This window comes from Saccharomyces mikatae (assembly GCF_947241705.1).
Source record: "Saccharomyces mikatae IFO 1815 strain IFO1815 genome assembly, chromosome: 3".
Classification (NCBI taxonomy): domain Eukaryota; kingdom Fungi; phylum Ascomycota; class Saccharomycetes; order Saccharomycetales; family Saccharomycetaceae; genus Saccharomyces; species Saccharomyces mikatae.
Genome location: NC_079258.1, coordinates 161369 through 182053, shown reverse-complemented (window position 1 = coordinate 182053; position 20685 = coordinate 161369). Strand labels below are relative to the sequence as shown.

Genomic DNA, 20685 nt, shown 5'->3' with positions numbered 1-20685 from the left:
ATAATGTGTACATATAATTAGATAGCGTTCATAATCAAATCAACTCATACGTTAATTTAGTGAAAAGAGAAACTCATTTATAAGTCCAAATTAATAAAGCTCATAGAAATCATTTGAGGAAAGTCACGCAAAAAAGATAAGAAAAGTATACCAAGGCTGGCAAAATCGTTTCAGATATTAAAACTGTCGAAAACACTATAATCATGAAGTTTAAATGCTTTCAGATACTATCTAGCATAAAATTGTGTTCAAAAAAATCATCATTAAAAGATTTGTCAACAAGAACGCTGGTAAACCAGATTTATGTTTAAAAAAGCAACAAGACGTCCTCGTCATTGTTATTTTTCATTCCCACATTTATGTGTAGATCTAGTTCTTTCAGTTTTCGACTTCTTAACATAAATTGGAAGCAAGTTTTTCTAGATTTTTATACATATTTTTTTTCGGAAGAGCGCATGAAAGGATCGAACGATTCTCTTGCGCATTTTTTTCTGTATTGTTTAGGGCTGAATGAACGCAAAGAGTAAATAAGGATCGAATTGTTTTTTAGGGAAGTAATTTCAATCAAAAACAGCAAATTTTTAAGTCAATTTCCCTCTTATACATTCATAGCCACAATAATGCCCTATTTGTATGCTAGCGTTTAATTTTCCTACACTCTATTAGCATTTTCCTGTTCGCACTAACACGTGAACGGCTAACATGGGGAAAAGAATACAGGAAGTAGCAGAAGGGATTGAACAGCTTATAAACAGGTAAATATTATTGTTAATTTGCAAATATATATGCACTCTTCGCGCATATTCGTAAATGTCTTTTCGTAGTCAGTGATTTCTCCTTTTCTATGTGCAGAAAGAAGGGCCCCTTAAGTGCGTGCAGAATGAAAAACTCTAATATTGGATCCAAGTTTCGACGAACAGCAAACAATAAATTTTGTAGTTACTGTCTTGACGAAGGTGTTACTTTGTCGTATTCGTATCGAAACAAACTTATTTGAAAACTACGAGTTAGCATCCCTCATGTCAGAACAAAGAACTAAATATGCAGATAGCATATTGACCACGAAAAGTCCCTATCAGGCTACTGAAACGATAAGAATCAGACTATCACAGGTCAAATTGTTGAATAAAGACTTTTATTTGCTATTTCGGGAATTAGCAAATTTGAAAAGAAATTATGTTCAGCAATTGAGGAAAATAATAGCTGAAAATGAGGATATAACAAAGATTCTAAATGCTCAAATGATTGAAAGCAATGTTTTGACTCCCCAGGAAATGAGTGCATTCAGATTCGACTCATTGGGAGAGTTAAGAAATGTATGGGATACTGTAATTGACGAACTGAAGTCGGACTTGAGGTCAAGTACTGAATATTACAACACTTTAGATCATCAAGTTGTTCGTGAATTAAAGGAATCCGTCGAGAACAATACTAGCTGGAGAGAAAGTAAGGATTTACACTCCAAGCTCAGTAAAAACGCGGCCTCAATTGAGCATTATAGTAAAACTAATGAAAACTCCGTACATTTGGAAGAGGCAAGAAGACAATGGGACGAACAAAGCCCTTATCTGTTCGAGTTATTTGAGACGATTGATTATAACCGTTTGGAAACTTTGAAGAACTGTATGTTAAGATTTCAAACCGGTTTTAGCGACTATTTGTTGAACACAACAAATGAATGTGAAACGGTGATGACGAAATTTTTGGCGTTCGAACCTCAAAGCGAAATTGATCGATTTGCGAGAGATGCAAGTCAATACAACTTTCAACTGTCCTCTTCTTCTAAGGAAACCATTCCTAATGATGCTTCGTCGGCGTCTGTCGCAGGTGCTCGTCCAACCTCTACTCCTGATGGAGCTCTAAACACCGAAAGAGAAAAGAAATCTCCACAAAAGGATAAGCGTAAGAGTACATTTGGAAACATTGGCCATCGTCTTGCCTCTGCGTCTTCTACTCTTACCCATGGTGATCTTATGAATAACGAATTTTCAGACTCTACTAATAATTCTTCCTTGAAATCAAAAAAATCTTCCCATACGCTAAGATCTAAAGTTGGTTCGATTTTCGGCAGAAACAAGGCCAAAAATAAGAGACAGCTACAATCATCATCAAATTCCCATATTGAACAATCTATCACAGAATCTCCAAATAACTCTTCTACCAGAGTATCCTCTACCGCAACCTCTTCTATCTATCAGAAACAACGCCGACCCACTTACTCGTCTTCAAAATCTAACAACTGGACTCCGGTTGAAACTAGTGATACTCCTCCCCTTCCTCCTCATGCTACTCCTAAAAGCGTAGACGTACCTGGTGGTGCTGATACAGTGTCTGCATCCATTTCCCCACCTGCTTCAATGCCTACTCCAATACTGCAAGAAAATTCACATCCATCTGCAAAAGAACCTGACTCGAATGAAATCCCTAAGACGATACCAATAACAATTTCACAACCCCCACTTCAGCCACAATTTAAAACTAAACCACTTCCAGTTAAACCGTCCTCTCCTAGTGTTCCAGTTTCTACTGGTACTGACGATAATCAATCTTCAACACAAATGGATTCAAGACCCTTACATATTCGGGCACCTGCCTTACCACCCTCAAGGAAGCAAAATTTTATTCATAACAGGGATTCCCAGCTATACGAATCATTGCCTAATCATGGATCTGGTCCTATTCCTACTTCTTCTTCGTTTTCCTCCATACCTCAAGAGCGTCCGGCTTCTACGCTTTCTTCCCAGATTACTGGAGAGTTAAGGGAATTGAATCCTCAAGCTACAGGCTCTTCTACGTCCTTAATAGGACAATCGTTGTTTCAGCACTCTTCTTTAGAAACATCCCATTTTGGGTTAAATGCTAGTATTGCAGAAGTTCTTAACGCTTCTTTCAAAGATGGCATGTTGCAGAGTTCCCAACTAATTGGAGAAATTGCTCTAAACTACTTACCTAATTCTGTCATGAATTCGCCTTTACCTATCGGTATCAACTTGAAAATCGATAATGGCGCTAAGTTCGAAAAAGTTATCTTGAACCAAGCCTTTATTGAGCGTGTGGCACCTGAAGAATTTAAAGTTAATCCGTCATTTATTGATTCTAGAACTTTAGGCGCTATTAAATATTCTATAAAGGAGCCAATCGCCCCCATTGTTATCCATCCAGTCTGGAGGTTTGAACCTCACCAGGCGAGCGTTGTATTAACTGTCAAGATGTCACCAAGCTTACCCGAGGAAATATCACAAATCATAATTGAAGACCTTGTTGTCTTCGTGAATATTGACGGTGCTAATGCAACAAGTGCTTTATCAAAACCTCAGGGCTCTTTTAGTAAAGAGAAAAAAAGAATAACGTGGAGGTTCAAAGAACCGGTTACCTTGACAAGGAATGGCGAAGGTCAAAGATTAATTGCCAGATTTATTACAGATGGTCTCGCACATGAATCTCTTAAGGGAGTGATTACCAAATTCACCATCAGTGATACAGACAATACAGTATTACCTCACAGTGGGGCTGGCAGTGGAATTTCGTTGACCTGCCAAGAATTGGATGAAAATAACCCATTTGGCAGTGAATGGTTCAATGTGAACACAAAGAGAACCTTGACCACAGGTAACTATCATGGTCTGGCTTAGTATTTTTTGTTATGCCTTTTTTTACAGTATAAATTGTTCTCCTTTAGTTTGCTGACCCATATTATACGGAAGTAGCGTCGCAAATTTAAATTTTCTTTAAAAGATTTTGGGGCCCTTCTATTTAAAGACTTACATATAACTATACTTATGTACTATAATGGTTTGTAAAGATCCTGTATTTACCTTGTTTTGTTATTTCTACGTTTAAAACCTTTCACCTGCTCCATTTAATAGTTATCTGAGGAGCTGTGTGAAGGGTGTTCTCGCGCAAACGGAAAAAAAATCAGAAGTGAACACAGAAGTGGTGGAAGACCTACACGATTCATTTCAAAAAAACAGAATACTCCTCAATCGTGTTTCTGATAAATATAAAACCACTGAAACTCACCAACTTACTATCATGTTTTTACGTACCCAAGCTCGTTTCTTTCACGCTACTACCAAGAAGATGGACTTCTCCAAAATGTCCATCGTTGGCCGTATAGGTTCCGAATTCACTGAGCATACTTCTGCAAACAATAATCGTTATTTGAAGTATAGTATTGCTTCACAGCCAAGAAGAGATGGTCAAACCAATTGGTACAATGTTACTGTGTTTAACGAACCACAAATCAATTTTTTGACCGAATACGTTAGAAAAGGGTATGTTGTTTTTTTATTTTTTTTATTTTACCTTGCAGATTGCAATTTACTAACATCTATTCAACATAATCTATTTAGCGCTTTAGTATATGTTGAAGCCGACGCTGCTAACTATGTGTATGAAAGAGATGACGGTTCCAAGGGCACTACCTTGAGTTTAGTTCAAAAGGATATTAATTTATTGAGGAATGGGAAGAAAATAGAGGATGCTGAGGATCAGGAAAACACACAATCTTCAGAGTAATTATAATATCTGTACTAGCTTCTCTCGACCTTTTTCTCATTTTTTCTCTTTGAAGAATACTTTCTTTTACCTAGAATATTTTTTGGCAGTTAAGAAAAAAACATTTGTAATAACTAATTAGTTACATAAATATTGAGCTACGTCTAACCCCCAAATATAATGTATATATACTATAATAAATTGGTTCATATGCGCCACACTAAGTTTCGCTGTTGGATGAGGAGTTCAAGCACTATCGGAAAGAACTTAAATTGAGCACACATGACACTCACTGTCACGACTCTCATGACCCCATTGATTAACAAAGTTCGGTCTTTATAATGTATGTAATTTTTGACGGTTATCAAGAGTTCCGGCTGGTGACAACTTCAACATGAATATAATGGATAAGAAGACAACAGCTCTTGAGAGGTTTTAAGCAAGTTTCAATTCTGATATTCAAGTTATATAATCATTTGGAGCCGATAACTTATTTTCAAACTTGTAATTGGAAAGAACTTGGGCTTAAGGTCATGATAAAGGACTCAGAAACTATCACTCAACATGAATGTGAGAGAGAACCCGTTTCTCTCAAGCGTTCAATTAATAAGAGGTTTCTCTTATTCAAGATTGATTTGTTTGTCCTATCATTTGTTTGCTTACAATACTGGATTAATTATGTTGACCGTGTCGGTTTCACCAACGCATATATATCTGGTATGAAGGAAGATCTCAAAATGGTTGGAAACGATCTAACTGTGTCAAACACAATCTTCATGATCGGTTATATCATTGGTATGGTTCCCAACAATTTGATCTTGTTGTGTGTTCCACCTAGAATATGGCTGAGTTTTTGTACATTTGCTTGGGGTTTACTGACCCTGGGAATGTACCGCGTTACATCGTTCAAGCAGATTTGCGCAATTAGATTCTTTCAAGCCTTATTTGAAAGTTGTACATTCTCAGGAACACATTTTGTTTTGGGTTCGTGGTATAAAGAAAATGAATTGCCGATTAGAAGTGCCATTTTTACGGGTAGTGGCTTAGTCGGATCTATGTTCAGTGGATTTATGCAGACAAGTATCTTTACTCATTTGAACGGGCAGAATGGACTGGCCGGTTGGAGGTGGCTATTCATCATCGACTTTTGTATCACTTTACCAATCGCGATTTACGGGTTTATTTTCTTCCCAGGCTTGCCCGATCAAGCAAGAGCTGTCAACAAATTCTCCATGACAAAGTATATCTTTAATGAGCAAGAGTTACACTACGCTAGAAGAAGACTTCCAGCTAGAGATGAAAGTACTAGGTTAGATTGGTCAACTATCCCGAGAATCCTGAAAAGGTGGCACTGGTGGATGTTTTCTCTAGTATGGATTCTTGGAGGTGAGAATTTAGGTTTTGCGTCTAATTCAACATTTGCATTATGGTTGCAAAATCAGAAATATACGTTAGCGCAGAGAAATAACTATCCTTCAGGGATATTTGCTGTAGGTATAGTTTCCACACTTTGTTCAGCAGTATATATGAGCAAGGTTCCAAGAGCGAGACATTGGCATGTCTCTGTTTTTATATCCGTAGTCATGGTTATTGTTGCAGCACTTGTACGTGCAAATCCATTGAATCCAAAAATAGTTTTTTTTGCGCAGTATCTTGGAGGCGTAGCATATGCTGGACAAGCAGTGTTTTTCTCATGGGCAAACATTGTGTGCCATACAGATCTTCAAGAACGTGCTATTGTTCTCGCTTCAATGAATATGTTTTCAGGGGCTGTTAATGCTTGGTGGTCCATATTGTTTTTTTCTTCAGATATGGTACCCAAATTTGAGAGAGGTTGTTATGCCCTTTTGGCAACAGCAATATCCAGCGGAATTGTATCAGTTGTCATACGTTCACTACAGATAAGAGAGAATTTATCTAAGAAACAAGTTCCTTATATAGATGCCAATGACATGCCTGGAGAAGATGAGGAGGAGGAAAACCAGGATGAAAATGGTGACGAGGATGATGAGGGGAATGAGAGTATGGACGTTCAACTTGGTGATGAAGAAATGACCGAAGTTTCCAATCCTTTTCGGTAGATATGTTTTTATGGTTTCCTAACCATTGTTTGACCTTTGTTTTGATAATGAATGACGCAAGAGCTCGTTTTTAAAATGGATGGGCAATAACTGCCAATTTAACATCTGTGAAGTTCTGTTTAGCTTTCATTACGCATTTTTTATTCCTGTTTAACTAGTTTCTCTTTCTTGTTGCAAAGTGTACAACTTTTAAGTCTTCGTTCTCAAAAATTCTTGATTACTTATTAGAGAATTTTGGAGGGTTAATTACGTAATATCTTGCGTTAATAAACTCTTTCAGAAGACATTCTCCTTGGTCCTTGTTGATAGAGTCACATTTTCAGTGTCTTTAATATTGCAAGATTAAGGTGACATAAAATAAGTCGATTGATGATGTGATACAAAGGAAGCACTCGAGAAATATACGAATAGTAGGAGTTGCTGTTTCGGCAACTTTTTGAAGTTACAAGCGTCCTTCAAAATTCTGGTTACAACAAAGATAGATTCTTAAAAGAATCGATCGGGTTGATATCTCGAACAAAATGTGAAAAGTTCTAATTTGTTGTAAGAATGAGTGTGAATAGTCATTTTTATTTTTAAACAATACATAGATAGTTGTAGAAAACATTTTTTGTCGTTATTATCAATTGGTGAACTCTCCAAAAAAAAATTCTAAAGTAGTGTCTCATTTGCAAATATTTTTTCTATATTCCTGACTCCCACTAGCCGGTTTTAATAGTGCAAGTATACTGCAGTAGATTGAAAAACAAACTGGTCTACGCCATTACCTGAAGTAATGCGACTGCATCTTATACAAAAGCAAGCAATCAATCGAAAAGAGAAAAATGAGCTCAGGATACTATACTGTCTTATTCGACGTTCTTACTGTAAATTGTTGGAATGAAAATCAACTATCGTCTATCAACTAGTAGTCATACTACTAGTACATTATCATATACGGTGTTAGAACATGACATAAGTTATGAGAAGCTGTCATCGAAAAAAGTGGAAGCTGAAATGCAAGGATTGATAATGTAATAGGATAATGACTGACAACATATAAAATGACAATAAAAGCATACACAGAATTATGTAGAATTACGAGTTCCATTTATTGAATTCCTATATCCTCGAGGAGAACTTCTAGTATATTCTATATACCAAATAATATTGCCTTTATCAACAATGGAATCCCAACAATCATCTCAAAATTCACCAATATCTCATAAATCATATACCTCCCTTTCATATACACGGGCAGGCAATTCTATATATTATGTAAGATCTAGATCATGCGTAATGTCGGATCTAAACTAATTTGTTCAGGTGTTTATATGTTTGGGTAGTTCAAGGGAGGCAGAGTTTTACCTTTCGTTGCTCAATCTGTTCCTTTCGTTATAAGGTTGTTTCATATGTGCTTCATTAACGTTTAGGAGGATGTATTGTCATACTGACGTATCTCATCTTAAGATACAACAAATTCAAGAACGTTCGGTCCTATAGTGTAGTGGTTATCACTTTCGGTTTTGATCCGGACAACCCCGGTTCGAATCCGGGTAGGACCTTTTTTGAAAATTTCATTTGTTCGTTTACATTTTTTTTTACACTTTTTCGTAGTTATCAGAAATATCGCTAGTAAGGACTCTATTGAAAGCACTAACAGGACGCTGCTATAGCAAAAGATTTGCTGCAAACTTTACGATTTCGTAGTAGGGCAAATCATAATTAGTGACCCTGCTGTTGAGCAATTCAGATTTAGATTTCCGTGCATCTTTATTCGACTAATACACACTTTTTTCGCATATAACCTTTTGACTGTTTCGAAACATCTTCTACAGGAGTAGTCTTGTTGGAACACGGCAAGAATATAAATCATAGCGTAATGGAATACTCTACTATTTTATCTTCGAACTCTACACATAGTTTCCAGAGAAAAATTGCTCTTATAGGCGCCAGAAATGTTGGAAAAACTACTTTAACCGTTCGTTTTGTCGAGTCTCGGTTCGTTGAGTCCTATTATCCTACAATTGAAAATGAATTTACCAGAATGATTTCTTACAAAAGTCATGACTGTACACTGGAAATACTCGACACTGCAGGTCAAGATGAAGTTTCGATATTAAATATGAAATCTTTGATGGGTGTGCGAGGTATTGTGCTGTGTTATAGTATAGTAAACCGTGCTAGCTTTGATCTTATTCCCATCCTTTGGGATAAGTTGGTAGATCAATTGGGTAAAGACAATCTTCCGGTAATACTCGTTGGTACCAAGGCTGACTTAGGAAGAAGTGCCAAAGGTGAAAAGAGGTGTGTTACAAAGGCTGAGGGGGAGAAATTGGCTTCAAAGATCGGTAGCCGAGATAAGAGGAACCAGGCAGTGTTTATAGAATGTAGTGCCGAGCAAGACTTTAATGTTGAAGAAACTTTTATGCTTCTTTTAAAACAAATGGAACGAGTCGAAGGAACTTTGGGCTTTGATGCTGAAAACAATAATAAATGTAATATTATGTGAATTGAGGCATCCCCAAGATACCATTGATTGTTAGTTGGAAAACTGCCAGCGCAACCCGTACAATAATATTTCATGCTCCTCATAACGACTACAGTTTGCTGAACTCATGGTAAAAGGTTGACATAAATGAAACATGCAATAGTGTAACATCTTCTTTTAACAATGATAATTTTTGTCATTCATCGCGGATATGGGTACATTTTTCAAAACCGTAGGGAAACGTGGATATTATTATTGATATCTCGCTTTTAGCATGTAGATCTGCATGCTTTAGTGATCTTTCATTTTAAGCGATCATACTTCACTTCTTTGATAATTTGCCGTTGAGATTGAAGACTACCGACCGACAATGGAAGTCTTTGAATGTTGTTTTTTGCATCTAAAGTGGCAGCCCAAATGTGGTGTCTCCAAATGTCTTAACTTAGAATTCGCCATTTATCTACTGAGGACAAGTTTGGATCATGTTTGTGAACATTTATTGTCAACATGCTGAAATGTCTCTAGACAGATCCCTATTCCACGGATCAGAGCACTTCGTCAAGCGCAATTTTTTTTTCTTTTTATTATATTGTAGTTTGGCTTTAATCTATACACTTATAAAGATTTACGAACACTACTTACTTCTTATCTTGTTTTTGCCGCTCTTTCATCGTTTGATTTCACTAGTTAGATGTACCGTTTTGCAAACACAACGTAAATAATAGATGAGGGACTGTCTGGAAACTAAAAATCAATCAAGAAACCACTAAGTTAAACCGATTTGGTTAATAATTTCTAGCCCAAATGCTAGCAAAATATTAACGCTTCTCTTACTAGTTGTGAGAATAGAGTGGCATGAAGCATAACGAAATAGGAAATTTGCGGACGATACAAACGTAAAAAAAGGAAAGACAAAAGTTAAAAAAACAATTCATGAGCAAATCTGACAGATTTTAACTTTATATAAAATGAGTGAGGTGACCAAATATAACCAGAAGGAGGAATAACATAATAAGTCCTAGAAATGGAACCTCGGAACGATCTAGAGTCGCTCGATATTGAGGTGAGTAATCTTAATGAAGATCCATTCCATGATGATTATATGACGGATGAAGAAGCTTCAAGACGAGGGTGGGGATCTGCCTGGACCAGAATGAAATATTGGTTCTATAAAAACAGACTAAACTGGAGTAATAATTCTGTAATAATCAGAGAGGGTAAGGGTAGCAAAGATGGTTCTAACTTTAGAAGGGGTATACCACTATACGAATTAGATGCGAATGGTCGACCTATTGACACCGGATTTGATGAAGAAAATGAGTTTTCACTGGGAACAGGACTTCACTCTAAAATACCTTTCAGAATAATTTTTCGTATATTGCTAGGTTCACTAATATTTTCAGTTTTCTTAATCCTGATAATCAACATTACAAAATCCCATCAATCTCTGAGAACACTTACACACTTTGGTAATCCTGATTTTGACCCTTATGTAACATATTTCAATGGCACGCATGAATTTTTCCCTTTGACGATAGTTATTTCACTAGATGGGTTTCACCCCTCACTGATATCCAAAAGGAATACACCATTCTTGCATGACTTATATGGATTGAAGTTTAATGGAAATATGAACATCACATCAACTCCATTCATGATACCAAGTTTCCCAACAGAGACTTTCCCCAATCATTGGACATTGGTTACTGGACAATACCCGATACATCATGGCATAGTCTCTAACGTATTCTGGGACCCTGATCTTGGTGAAGAATTCCATCCCGGTGTGTTGGACCCTCGAATATGGAATAATAATATTACAGAACCGATTTGGCAAACTGTTCAGTTTGCCTTTGACAGTGATGTGCCATTTAAAGCAGCTACTCATATGTGGCCAGGTAGCGATGTGAATTATACCAAATATAATGAAGAGAAATTGCAACCAAAACATAAGAAGCTTTTTGCAAAAGAAAGAACTCCCTTTTACTTTGATAAATTCAATGCTAAAGAACCACTACCGAAGAAACTGTCCAAAATTATTGAATATGTCGACATGGACACACTGAACGAAAGACCACAATTAATTCTCGGTTACGTACCAAACGTGGATGAATTTGGACATAAACACGGGTATCCTACAGAATCAGAGTATTATTACGAAGAGTTTACTAAAACATTGGGGGAAGTAGATACATTTTTACATCAATTAGTCAAATCTTTGCAAGAAAGAAATTTAACAGACTTTACTAATTTGGTCATTGTTAGCGATCATGGTATGAGTAATATCGTGGTTCCCTCAAATGTTATCATCTGGGAAGATTTACTGGACGAAAAGTTAAGAAAAGACTACGTATCGCATGCATATTTGGAGGGTCCAATGATGGCAATATCTTTAAAAGATTCCGGGAATATGAACGAGGTATACCATGATTTAAAGACATCAGTAAGTGAAGAGAACTATAAAGTTTATGTGAACGGGAATTTTCCTGAGGAATGGAACTTTAATGATAGGAAAAATCATCACATGGCCTCGATCTGGATCGTGCCCGAACCCGGCTATGCAGTGATGAAGAGAGAACAGTTAAAGAAAACCGAAAAGGGTGATCATAAAGATAAAGACGAAGAAAAAGTATTCACAATTGGATCACATGGATATGATAATGGTGCACTCGATATGAGATCATTATTTATTGGCATGGGACCGTATTTCCCACAGGGATACGTTGAGCCGTTCCAAAATACCGAAATTTACGATCTATTGTGTGATATATGCGGTGTGGCAGAGAAAGATAGAAACGCTAATGATGGTACTGGGGTACTCATGAAACAACTACGCGAACCTCAGAGTAGCGAGGAAGTGGAAATTGAAGATGACTTTGATTATTTGACTCATAGATTTGGCGCGACCAGCACGTATAATGTGATCTGGGGCGGGTACCCCGAAGAGGCTGAACAAGACGATGATGATGACGATGATGATGGCAATGGTGCTAGTGACAATAATAGCACTGAAGAAATAGCCGCCCTGGTAAGTTCGTCATTAACGACACATCAATCGATGGCAACTCCAATGTCACCGGCAACTAGAAGCCTACCGGATGAAACATCACTGTCATCTAGAAGAAGCACCACCCAGGTTAGTGCCACCCCCAGCGCGACCGGGGATTGGTTTCAAAACATAATCGGCGATGCAAAAGAATTCATTGACGATCTAATCGACAGTATCGATGACTTAATCGACTCTAATACCTAAATAGGACTGCTACATTAAGAAATAAAAGACGCGCCCACACGGGCCCGCGCAAGGAGATATGCCCATGCGGAAAGAGCCATTTAACTAAATTTAATTGATTCTTAAACTTAATTAAAAATCGATCCCTCTTTCACATCCAGTGGCAGTGACATCAATAAGATATACTAAGTAAGAAAACTAATTACACAACTGAAAGAAACAAGTTAAAACCAAGCGCGTACGATCTTTACTAAACGAGGGGTTCTTCAATGTCGTCATTAGACATCGAGCATTTTTGGTCTGTTTTCTTTTACTCGAAGGAGAAATGTTGCAGCTGATAAAATTGCGCAAAGAGGCAACATGCCAACTGCAATCCGGGTGGCGAACCCGTATCCGCGCACCTCCCCTAAAATGCCACATGAACCCACGCCTCATGTTCGTTAAATTACCGCACCCATGCACCATACCGCGGCTGTTTCTATGGCAGTCCTCGTGTTGTACAGAAATTCCTCTTTTAGGAAAGCCGGGAATAGGTCGTAATCGGGTAAAACCAAAACAATTTTCGCATTTCCAACAGAGTAAAATCAAAACAATATTTTGAAAAAAACAAACAGAAAGCAGAAAGCAGAAAGATGTCAATATAGACCTCTCAGTGCGTAATAGCGAACTGTTTCGATTTTTTCCGATAATAATTTCCCAGTTTTTTTTTTCAGATTTAGCCTTCCGTACCTGCCAGTATATAAAGCTTTGAAAGCAGTTTATTGTTTCATTTGCAGTCTTAACTTCCCTTTTTTATTCTACATCGTCTTATCTTCTTTTAAAGTTTTCCGTTACTGCCCTTTTTTTCACTTTAATCTTCTCCCCTTTCAATAGTATTTAAAGGAAGAGACTACACACTTTGAAGGAAGAGCGAAATAAGTTTACTTTTTTTTATCTCTTTTCCAACTTCAAATTAGTCACTCAAGCAAATTTTGTTTCTAAATATCCTTTGTTTGTTTCTTCCCTCCCCATATCAGTACTTCTAATTTATCATAAATGACTTTGCCAGGTGGTGTTATTTTAGTTTTCATTTTGGTCGGTTTGGCCTGTATCGCCATTATTGCTACCATTATCTACAGAAAATGGCAAGCTAGACAAAGAGGTTTGCAAAGATTCTAGAAATGGCAAACGGGTTTGTTCCTGCCCTTTCCATCTTTGTTTATATCCCTTCTATAATATGAATTAGACTACTATGTGTGTGTGTGATACCCTTTTTTGATTTTTTTCTATCTATTATCTCTCACTATGTCCTTTTTTTTGTTTCGTCCGTTCGCTCTAGTGTAAAAATGAACGTTGTTACTACTTGACGTGTGTGCTCAAGTTGATTGTGCTTTTTGTTTTTGTTATGATATATCGATTGATACGAGTGTGTGTTTTCGTATTTTGATAGTTCCCGCAAATTTTCTGATTGTTCACTTTTTCATTTTATTGCTATTATGTTTTTCCATTCTTAACAATGTGTGTGATTGTCAAGTCTGGCTGATTTTTTTGAGATAGCTCCTATGTGTGTGTAGAGTTGGTTTTTTCATGATTTCATTTAAAGTTATATAGTAGCATAGTCGAATAGTGTACAATTTTTTTATTTTTGAAGAATTCAATTAGTAAGTAAAATAAAGAATACAATGCCCTGCAGAAGCCAAGCGTATGCGTATGCACGATCTTACAGGTGTGATCTACTTTTCTTATCTTGCGTTTTTAATTTTTTCATATTCTCGCAGAAGAAAAAGAACGTATCTCAACTTATATAAAGCTCGAGTTAATAGATGTTGCAGGAAAGAAGGGAGCGCATTAAGACCAACCGTAATGTTCCGCTCTTGTTCTCCGCTTACAAATGCTAGACTTTACTCCTCCCTGACGGTTAAATCATTGTATGAGCGAATACAACATGCTAATCATGACTCCATTTCGATTGCTGGATGGATCAAGTCTATAAGGCTTTTAAAGCGAATAGCTTTTTTAGACTTGCAAGATGGAACTTCTGTTAACCCTTTAAGAATAGTTGTTCCATTAGCAAACACTGATGATGCACAATTTCTGAAAAATTTGAAAACTGGCCAAACTTTATCTATTTCTAATGCTACTTGGCAAAACACCCCCAATAGAAAACAGCCTTTTGAGTTGCAAGTCAAAAAACCCATCGAGTCAATCAAACTTATAGGTCCCGTTTCAGAAAACTATCCACTACAGAAAAAATACCAGAGTTTACGCTTTTTAAGGTCTTTGCCTACATTAAAATACAGAACCGCTTATTTAAGCGCAATTTTAAGATTAAGATCTTTTATAGAATTACAGTTCATGTTATACTTCCAAAAAAATCACTTCACCAAGGTTTCACCACCAATATTAACTTCAAACGATTGTGAAGGCGCCGGTGAGTTGTTCCAAGTTTCCACTAATATGTCGTCGACTGCATCCTCGTACTTTGGGAAACCAACTTATTTGACTGTGTCCACTCAATTGCACTTAGAAATCTTGGCTCTATCACTATCAAGATGTTGGACTCTATCCCCTTGTTTTCGAGCTGAAAGGAGTGACACTCCAAGACATCTTTCTGAGTTTTGGATGCTTGAAGTAGAGATGTGCTTTGTTGATAGCATCGCCGAATTAACATCGTTTGTAGAAACTACAATAAAACACGTAATCAATGCTTGTATGAACAATCAAGAAGAACTTTTACCGAAGCAATTTGTCTCTTCACAAGAAGGTGATTCATCGTCAGATATATCGATAAATCAGGAAATACAACAAATTAAAACACGATGGAAAGACCTAACAAATGAGAAATGGCAAAAAATAACATATACGCAGGCTATAGAAATTCTTAATAAATGTCACAATGAAGTTTCACACTTCAAATACGAACCTAAATGGGGACAACCTTTGCAGACTGAACACGAAAAATTCTTAGCTGGGGAATATTTCAAATCCCCAGTTTTCGTTACTGACTATCCACGTGTTTGCAAAGCATTCTACATGAAACAGAATTCTACTCCTGATGATACCGTCGCGTGCTTTGATTTGCTGGTTCCAGGTATGGGCGAAATAATCGGTGGAAGTTTAAGGGAGGATAATTATGACAAGTTATGTAGAGAAATGGAGGAGCGCGGAATGAATAAATCTGGCGAATTGGACTGGTACATTTCTTTGAGAAAGGAAGGCAGTGCACCACATGGAGGGTTTGGATTAGGATTTGAGAGATTTATCTCGTACTTATTCGGTAACCACAATATAAGGGATGCTATACCTTTTCATAGAACGTCGGCGGGTTCCATTGATTTTTGATATTCTATTGATTTTTTTTTCTACTCCCATATTTTTTATATGTCAACTTTCTCTTTTCTTAAAATTGAGGTTCATTTAAGACAATTCTTGTAAATATAATGATATACCATCTCTTTTCAATACTACGATCTCAAATTCATTCTGTTTAGATCTAGTTACATCTTAATTAGTAATGACACATCCCGTTCATTGATATTCTCGGATATGGAAAAACAAAAACAAAATAAAGGTCAGAAAAAAAGACCATTGTTTCATGAGAATACTCAAATGACATCTCTTACAACTTTTGAAGTCATATCGTTAAAGGAATGGTGACCAAGAACTATTACCAGTCCATGGATATACAAATATAAGAAGATATGGCGCGTCAAAAGCTTACTTTCAAAGAACAAATGGACGGATTCCCCTGGGTCCAACTGATGGTCGTGTCTTTGGTTAGGTTTAGTGAACCAATTGCATTTTCATCATTATTTCCTTATGTTTATTTCATGGTTAGAGACTTCAACATTGCTCCCAACGATGCTCAAGTGTCTAAGTATTCAGGTTACTTATCGTCATCATTTGCGTTATGTCAGGTCATATCTGCATACCATTGGGGCAGATTCTCAGAAATGCATGGTCGAAAAATAACCTTGACATGTGGGCTTGTAGGAACATCTATATCACTGTTGATATTAGGATTTTCACACAATTTCTATCAAGCTTTGGTGGCAAGAAGTTTAATGGGATTGTTGAATGGTAACGTCGGTGTTATTAGAACTATTATCGGTGAAATAGCTACCGAAAGAAAGCATCAGGCTCTAGCCTTCAGTACTATGCCTTTATTGTTTCAGTTTGGTGCCGTTATTGGGCCCATGATTGGTGGATTTCTTGTATTCAGGGATGGAACGATGAATGGAGTGCCACCATGGCTCCCGCACTTCATCAAAAAAATAATTAAATCATACCCGTACGCTTTGCCCAACGTGGTCGTATGCATATTTTTGATGTTTGGTTTAGTCAATGCAATCTTGTTTCTGGAAGAAACGCATCCCGTTTTTAAAAATAGGAAAGACTATGGTTTAGAAGTTGGTGATTTTATAAAAAAGAAAATATTTGGTATACAGCCCAAAAGAAGACCATGGCAAAAGTATATTCAGGATGATTCGGAAAACGCTCATCATCGGCATGAAGATATAAATACCAATGATATTCAAACTCATGAAGGGGATGAGAATAGTCCACTATTGGACACTGGTAACGACAGTGACATTGAAAGCATACAGTCCATTGACCCTATATTAACAAGACGACAATCTGTAGGTTTAATCAGGACCTATTCCCTGCATGAACCAACAGATGCTATGCATGCCGATATCGACACGGCTTCCGACGGTTGCAAAGAAAGCAGTATATTTCATCACGTTTTCCACACAAAAGTATTTTACCCAATCTCAGTAAACTTTATTATGGCTTTACATTTGATTGTATATAATGAATTTTTGCCCGTCTTTTTAGCTTACGATTTAGCTGTAGATCCAGAAAATCCTAAAAAACTAGCTTCAAAGTTTCCATGGAAAATATCTGGTGGTATAGGTTATGAACCAGAACAAACCGGTACTCTTTTATCGACAACCGGGATATTTGGTTGTTTTGTGGTTATTTTCATTTTCCCCGTTGTTGATCGTAATTTCGATTGCTTAACAATTTTCAGAACTCTAGTCAAGTTGTATCCTATTATGTATATTATGGTTCCTTACGTTATTTTTCTGCAAGGAGAACGGATTCCTAGCTGGTGTACCGTCGTTTATTTGTACATAATCACTGGGATAAAAACGTTTTGTGGCGCCTTGACGTCTCCACAGATCATGCTATTAATCCATAACTCAAGCCCCTTGAGTTGTAGATCGGTCATTAATGGCGCTACTATTAGTATTTCTGCCTCCGCTCGTTTCATGGGTCCGCTGATCTGGGGTTACATTATGTCATGGTCTCAGCAAAATAATGTTGCTTGGGTCAGTTGGTGGTCATTAAGTCTTTTTTGCATGGTTGCACTTTACCAAAGTTACAAGATAGCGCCCATTGATGATGATGAAAGAGATGATCATCAACAGGACAGTGAAAACACACACGGTTCACAGTCAGGATCTTCTAATTCAAGAATAGCACATCGGCCCAGTTTAAGCAGCTTAAGTAATCAACATTGTATCAGATGAAATGTTCTCTTAAGGCTTGTGGAAGGGAACGTTTAGTTGAAAATAAACCACACTGCCCTTTTATATCACGTGCGGTAACCAGAAACTTTACATCATTCCGATAAAAACATGCTCTTCCTATACTTAGGAGGTTGATTTTCCCCACTACCTGGAGAGATATTTGAATTCTTGTTCACCCTATGTGTATTTCAACTCTTCCATGTACTCTGTTTGGCAAATCAGCTCAGTCAGAAAATAATAGGCTTTACTTTTCGCAAGTTAGTTCAATTTTCAAGAGAAGGCATTTAGATGTATACTCGCCGTCGCTTTATTTAACTAGTGATAATAAAGGTTGTTTGTTCTTCATCAAATATTTATCTATCGTCTCCTTCGTCTCCTACAAACAAGTGTTTGGCACGAAAAGAAAGGGCAGACTAAACCAACGCTATTGCTTCAAGAGTAAAAAAATCGCATTTATTTAGTATGCAAGTTGTCTTTGCAACTCTCTTTAGTCTACGCTATATGCGTTGTTTCAAATTTTACTGCGTTGTCAATGACTTAAAGAAAAAGCTCAAAGACGACAAAGATTATTATTACGCTCAAATAACTTCAATGCCGTTCCGTGTAGTATTTATCGGGCAGCAAAGTGGGTGCTTTTGAATGCCACATCCCCATTTTCCGTAAGAAGAATATTTATCTTTCTTGCCGTGTTGTAAAAATCTAACTTATGAACGCTATGTTGCTAATCTCCCCATTGGCATAAGAAGAAGACTAAAGTGCACGTTGCCAAAAAGGGATGAAAAATCTTTGCAGTACCTTGGTTGCATACAATTGGATTCATATCGAGTTACTTTCCTTGCGTTTCCTGCGCGATTTTGGTGGCCTTTTTCCAGATCCTCTAGAAACTTTCAAGGGTCGCGCCGTAGGGAGATTTTCTCGGAAGGCAAAAAATGCATCGAAAGCGTGCTTGGTAAGAATATTTGATATGGCTAAAGTAAGCAAAGCCATATCCCGATCCCGATCCCTTTCACCATATGTATGTTTATGTGATTACCATAATTAACTCATCCCTTTCCGCTTTAACAAGGATGAAATCTTCTAGCATCGCATCGAAATTTTTTGTTCCCACCCGATTGGATGTTGGCTCTCCTTACTTACTATTATCTGAATAGTATATTTGCTTCATCCCTTACCTCATCCATATGTTATAGTGCATCTAACGAACCTATATAAGCTTGGGTATATTCTCAATAACTTTACTTGTAACTTGAAGACTCATATCTTGTTGTTTCTTAAACATTTCACTATACATTACATCAAATAGTAACTCAATTAGTATTTTACAAGTTACAAAAACAAAACAACAAGTTCAGAAAACTTAGCATCTTTTAGTTACAAGAAAAAAATATTCTAAATGAACGAAACGTTCTCAAGCTTTTTAAATCGTAACGAAGCCTTGGGGCTCAATCCTCCACATGGGTTAGATATGCATATTACCAAAAGAGGTTCTGATTGGTTATGGGCAGTCTTTGCAGTCTTTGCCTTTATTCTGTTATGCTACATTGTGATGTTCTTTATTGCAGAGAATAAAGCTTCTAGGTTAACTAGGTACGCCCTAGCTCCCGCATTTTTGATCGCTTTTTTTGAGTTCTTTGCTTTTTTTACTTATGCTTCTGATTTAGGTTGGACTGGTGTTCAAGCTGAATTCAACCATGTCAAGGTTAATAAGTCCATAACTGGTGAAGTTCCCGGCGTCAGGCAAATCTTTTATTCGAAATATATCGCGTGGTTCTTATCATGGCCATGTCTTTTGTTTTTGATCGAGTTAACTGCAACTGCCACCGGTGAGGTTGATGATATCTCCGCTTTAGATATGGTACACTCGCTATTAGTCCAAATTGTGGGTACTTTATTTTGGGTTGTTTCATTACTGGTAGGTTCATTAATAAAGTCCACTTATAAGTGGGGTTATTACACTATTGGTTCTATTGCCATGTTGGTTACACAGGGTGTGATATGTCAACGTCAATTCTTCAATTTGAAGGTTAGAGGGTTCAACGCCCTTATGTTATGTACTACCATGGTAATCGTTTGGTTGTACTTTATCTGCTGGGGTTTAAGCGATGGTGGTAACCGTATACAGCCAGATGGTGAGGCTATCTTTTATGGTGTTTTAGATTTATGCGTATTCGCCATTTATCCATGCTACTTGGTCATCGCAGCTAGCCGTAGTGGTAAGTTTCCAAATTTTTCTTTGACACAAGGGTTCTCTCGTCACCATGCTGTTGATGATGTGGAAAATGCGGTTCCTGAAACAAAAGAAGTTGACCCAGAAAGCCCAAGAGCATCTGGAGAGACTGCCATCCACGAACCAGAACATGAAGTAGAACAAGCCGTCGAAGAGACTGTTTAGAGCAGCACGAGAGTTAATTAATCTTCTTTTTTTGCTTGATACATCTCAAAACATTGGTTTTCTCTTTGTAATCACACTAATGAAACTTAATCCATAATATCAATTTCTTTATGAAATATACAAAATACATTATATACACGCACACATATAATAATTAATAAAAATTTAAAGTCATTTTTCCACAGTAAAGTAGCCTTTTTACTATTTTCCTGCTCAAATGACCATCAGAGGTTACGTCAGCATTTACTAAGTTTACCAAGGTGCAGATACCCTTTTCTTCAGTCATTGCCTATTAATTTCAATTGGTTACAATTGTTTATAGCTGACCTAAACCGCCCGGGAAAAGTGCAGTCTAAAGCAGTAATATATACAGCAATATATGATTATTCTATGCTACTCGATTTTATACAGTACTTGTTTAGCAACGTGTTTGATAACTTAAGACACGTTCATGCTTATCAAAGTTTCTATTTAGTACCAGGTAACAACTCTCAGTC

At 37.0% G+C, this 20685-nt stretch overlaps 9 protein-coding genes and 1 non-coding gene across 10 annotated transcripts; all 10 read left to right on the top strand.

Annotated features, from left to right (window-relative positions):
- Positions 1 to 1019: 1019 nt before the first annotated feature.
- Positions 1020 to 3632, top strand: SYP1 (Syp1p; the record flags this gene model as incomplete). The annotated part of the gene is made up of 1 exon (XM_056226455.1): positions 1020 to 3632. One exon carries the CDS (start codon positions 1020 to 1022, stop codon positions 3630 to 3632), a length of 2613 nt encoding a protein of 870 aa, XP_056080729.1.
- A 400-nt stretch (positions 3633 to 4032) lies between these two features.
- On the top strand, positions 4033 to 4518 carry RIM1 (Rim1p; the record flags this gene model as incomplete). Its single annotated transcript, XM_056226454.1, has 2 exons — positions 4033 to 4274; positions 4353 to 4518. The coding sequence occupies 2 exons, from the start codon at positions 4033 to 4035 to the stop codon at positions 4516 to 4518; spliced, it is 408 nt and encodes a 135-aa protein (XP_056080728.1).
- Positions 4519 to 5030: 512 nt separating this feature from the next.
- FEN2 (Fen2p) lies at positions 5031 to 6578 on the top strand (the record flags this gene model as incomplete). Its single annotated transcript, XM_056226453.1, has 1 exon — positions 5031 to 6578. The coding sequence occupies one exon, from the start codon at positions 5031 to 5033 to the stop codon at positions 6576 to 6578; it is 1548 nt and encodes a 515-aa protein (XP_056080727.1).
- A 1472-nt stretch (positions 6579 to 8050) lies between these two features.
- Smki_3.trna8Q lies at positions 8051 to 8122 on the top strand. The gene has a single exon. It is a non-coding gene; the product is annotated as a tRNA-Gln (tRNA).
- A 317-nt stretch (positions 8123 to 8439) lies between these two features.
- RHB1 (putative GTPase RHB1) lies at positions 8440 to 9069 on the top strand (the record flags this gene model as incomplete). The annotated part of the gene is made up of 1 exon (XM_056226452.1): positions 8440 to 9069. One exon carries the CDS (start codon positions 8440 to 8442, stop codon positions 9067 to 9069), a length of 630 nt encoding a protein of 209 aa, XP_056080726.1.
- Positions 9070 to 10072: 1003 nt separating this feature from the next.
- On the top strand, positions 10073 to 12301 carry NPP1 (nucleotide diphosphatase/phosphodiesterase NPP1; the record flags this gene model as incomplete). Its single annotated transcript, XM_056226451.1, has 1 exon — positions 10073 to 12301. One exon carries the CDS (start codon positions 10073 to 10075, stop codon positions 12299 to 12301), a length of 2229 nt encoding a protein of 742 aa, XP_056080725.1.
- Positions 12302 to 13315: 1014 nt separating this feature from the next.
- On the top strand, positions 13316 to 13438 carry PMP1 (proteolipid ATPase; the record flags this gene model as incomplete). The annotated part of the gene is made up of 1 exon (XM_056226450.1): positions 13316 to 13438. The coding sequence occupies one exon, from the start codon at positions 13316 to 13318 to the stop codon at positions 13436 to 13438; it is 123 nt and encodes a 40-aa protein (XP_056080724.1).
- Positions 13439 to 14122: 684 nt separating this feature from the next.
- On the top strand, positions 14123 to 15601 carry SLM5 (asparagine--tRNA ligase SLM5; the record flags this gene model as incomplete). The annotated part of the gene is made up of 1 exon (XM_056226449.1): positions 14123 to 15601. The coding sequence occupies one exon, from the start codon at positions 14123 to 14125 to the stop codon at positions 15599 to 15601; it is 1479 nt and encodes a 492-aa protein (XP_056080723.1).
- Positions 15602 to 15960: 359 nt separating this feature from the next.
- Positions 15961 to 17796, top strand: SMKI03G0800 (uncharacterized protein; the record flags this gene model as incomplete). Its single annotated transcript, XM_056226447.1, has 1 exon — positions 15961 to 17796. The coding sequence occupies one exon, from the start codon at positions 15961 to 15963 to the stop codon at positions 17794 to 17796; it is 1836 nt and encodes a 611-aa protein (XP_056080722.1).
- A 1393-nt stretch (positions 17797 to 19189) lies between these two features.
- Positions 19190 to 20188, top strand: HSP30 (Hsp30p; the record flags this gene model as incomplete). Its single annotated transcript, XM_056226446.1, has 1 exon — positions 19190 to 20188. One exon carries the CDS (start codon positions 19190 to 19192, stop codon positions 20186 to 20188), a length of 999 nt encoding a protein of 332 aa, XP_056080721.1.
- Positions 20189 to 20685: the final 497 nt, after the last annotated feature.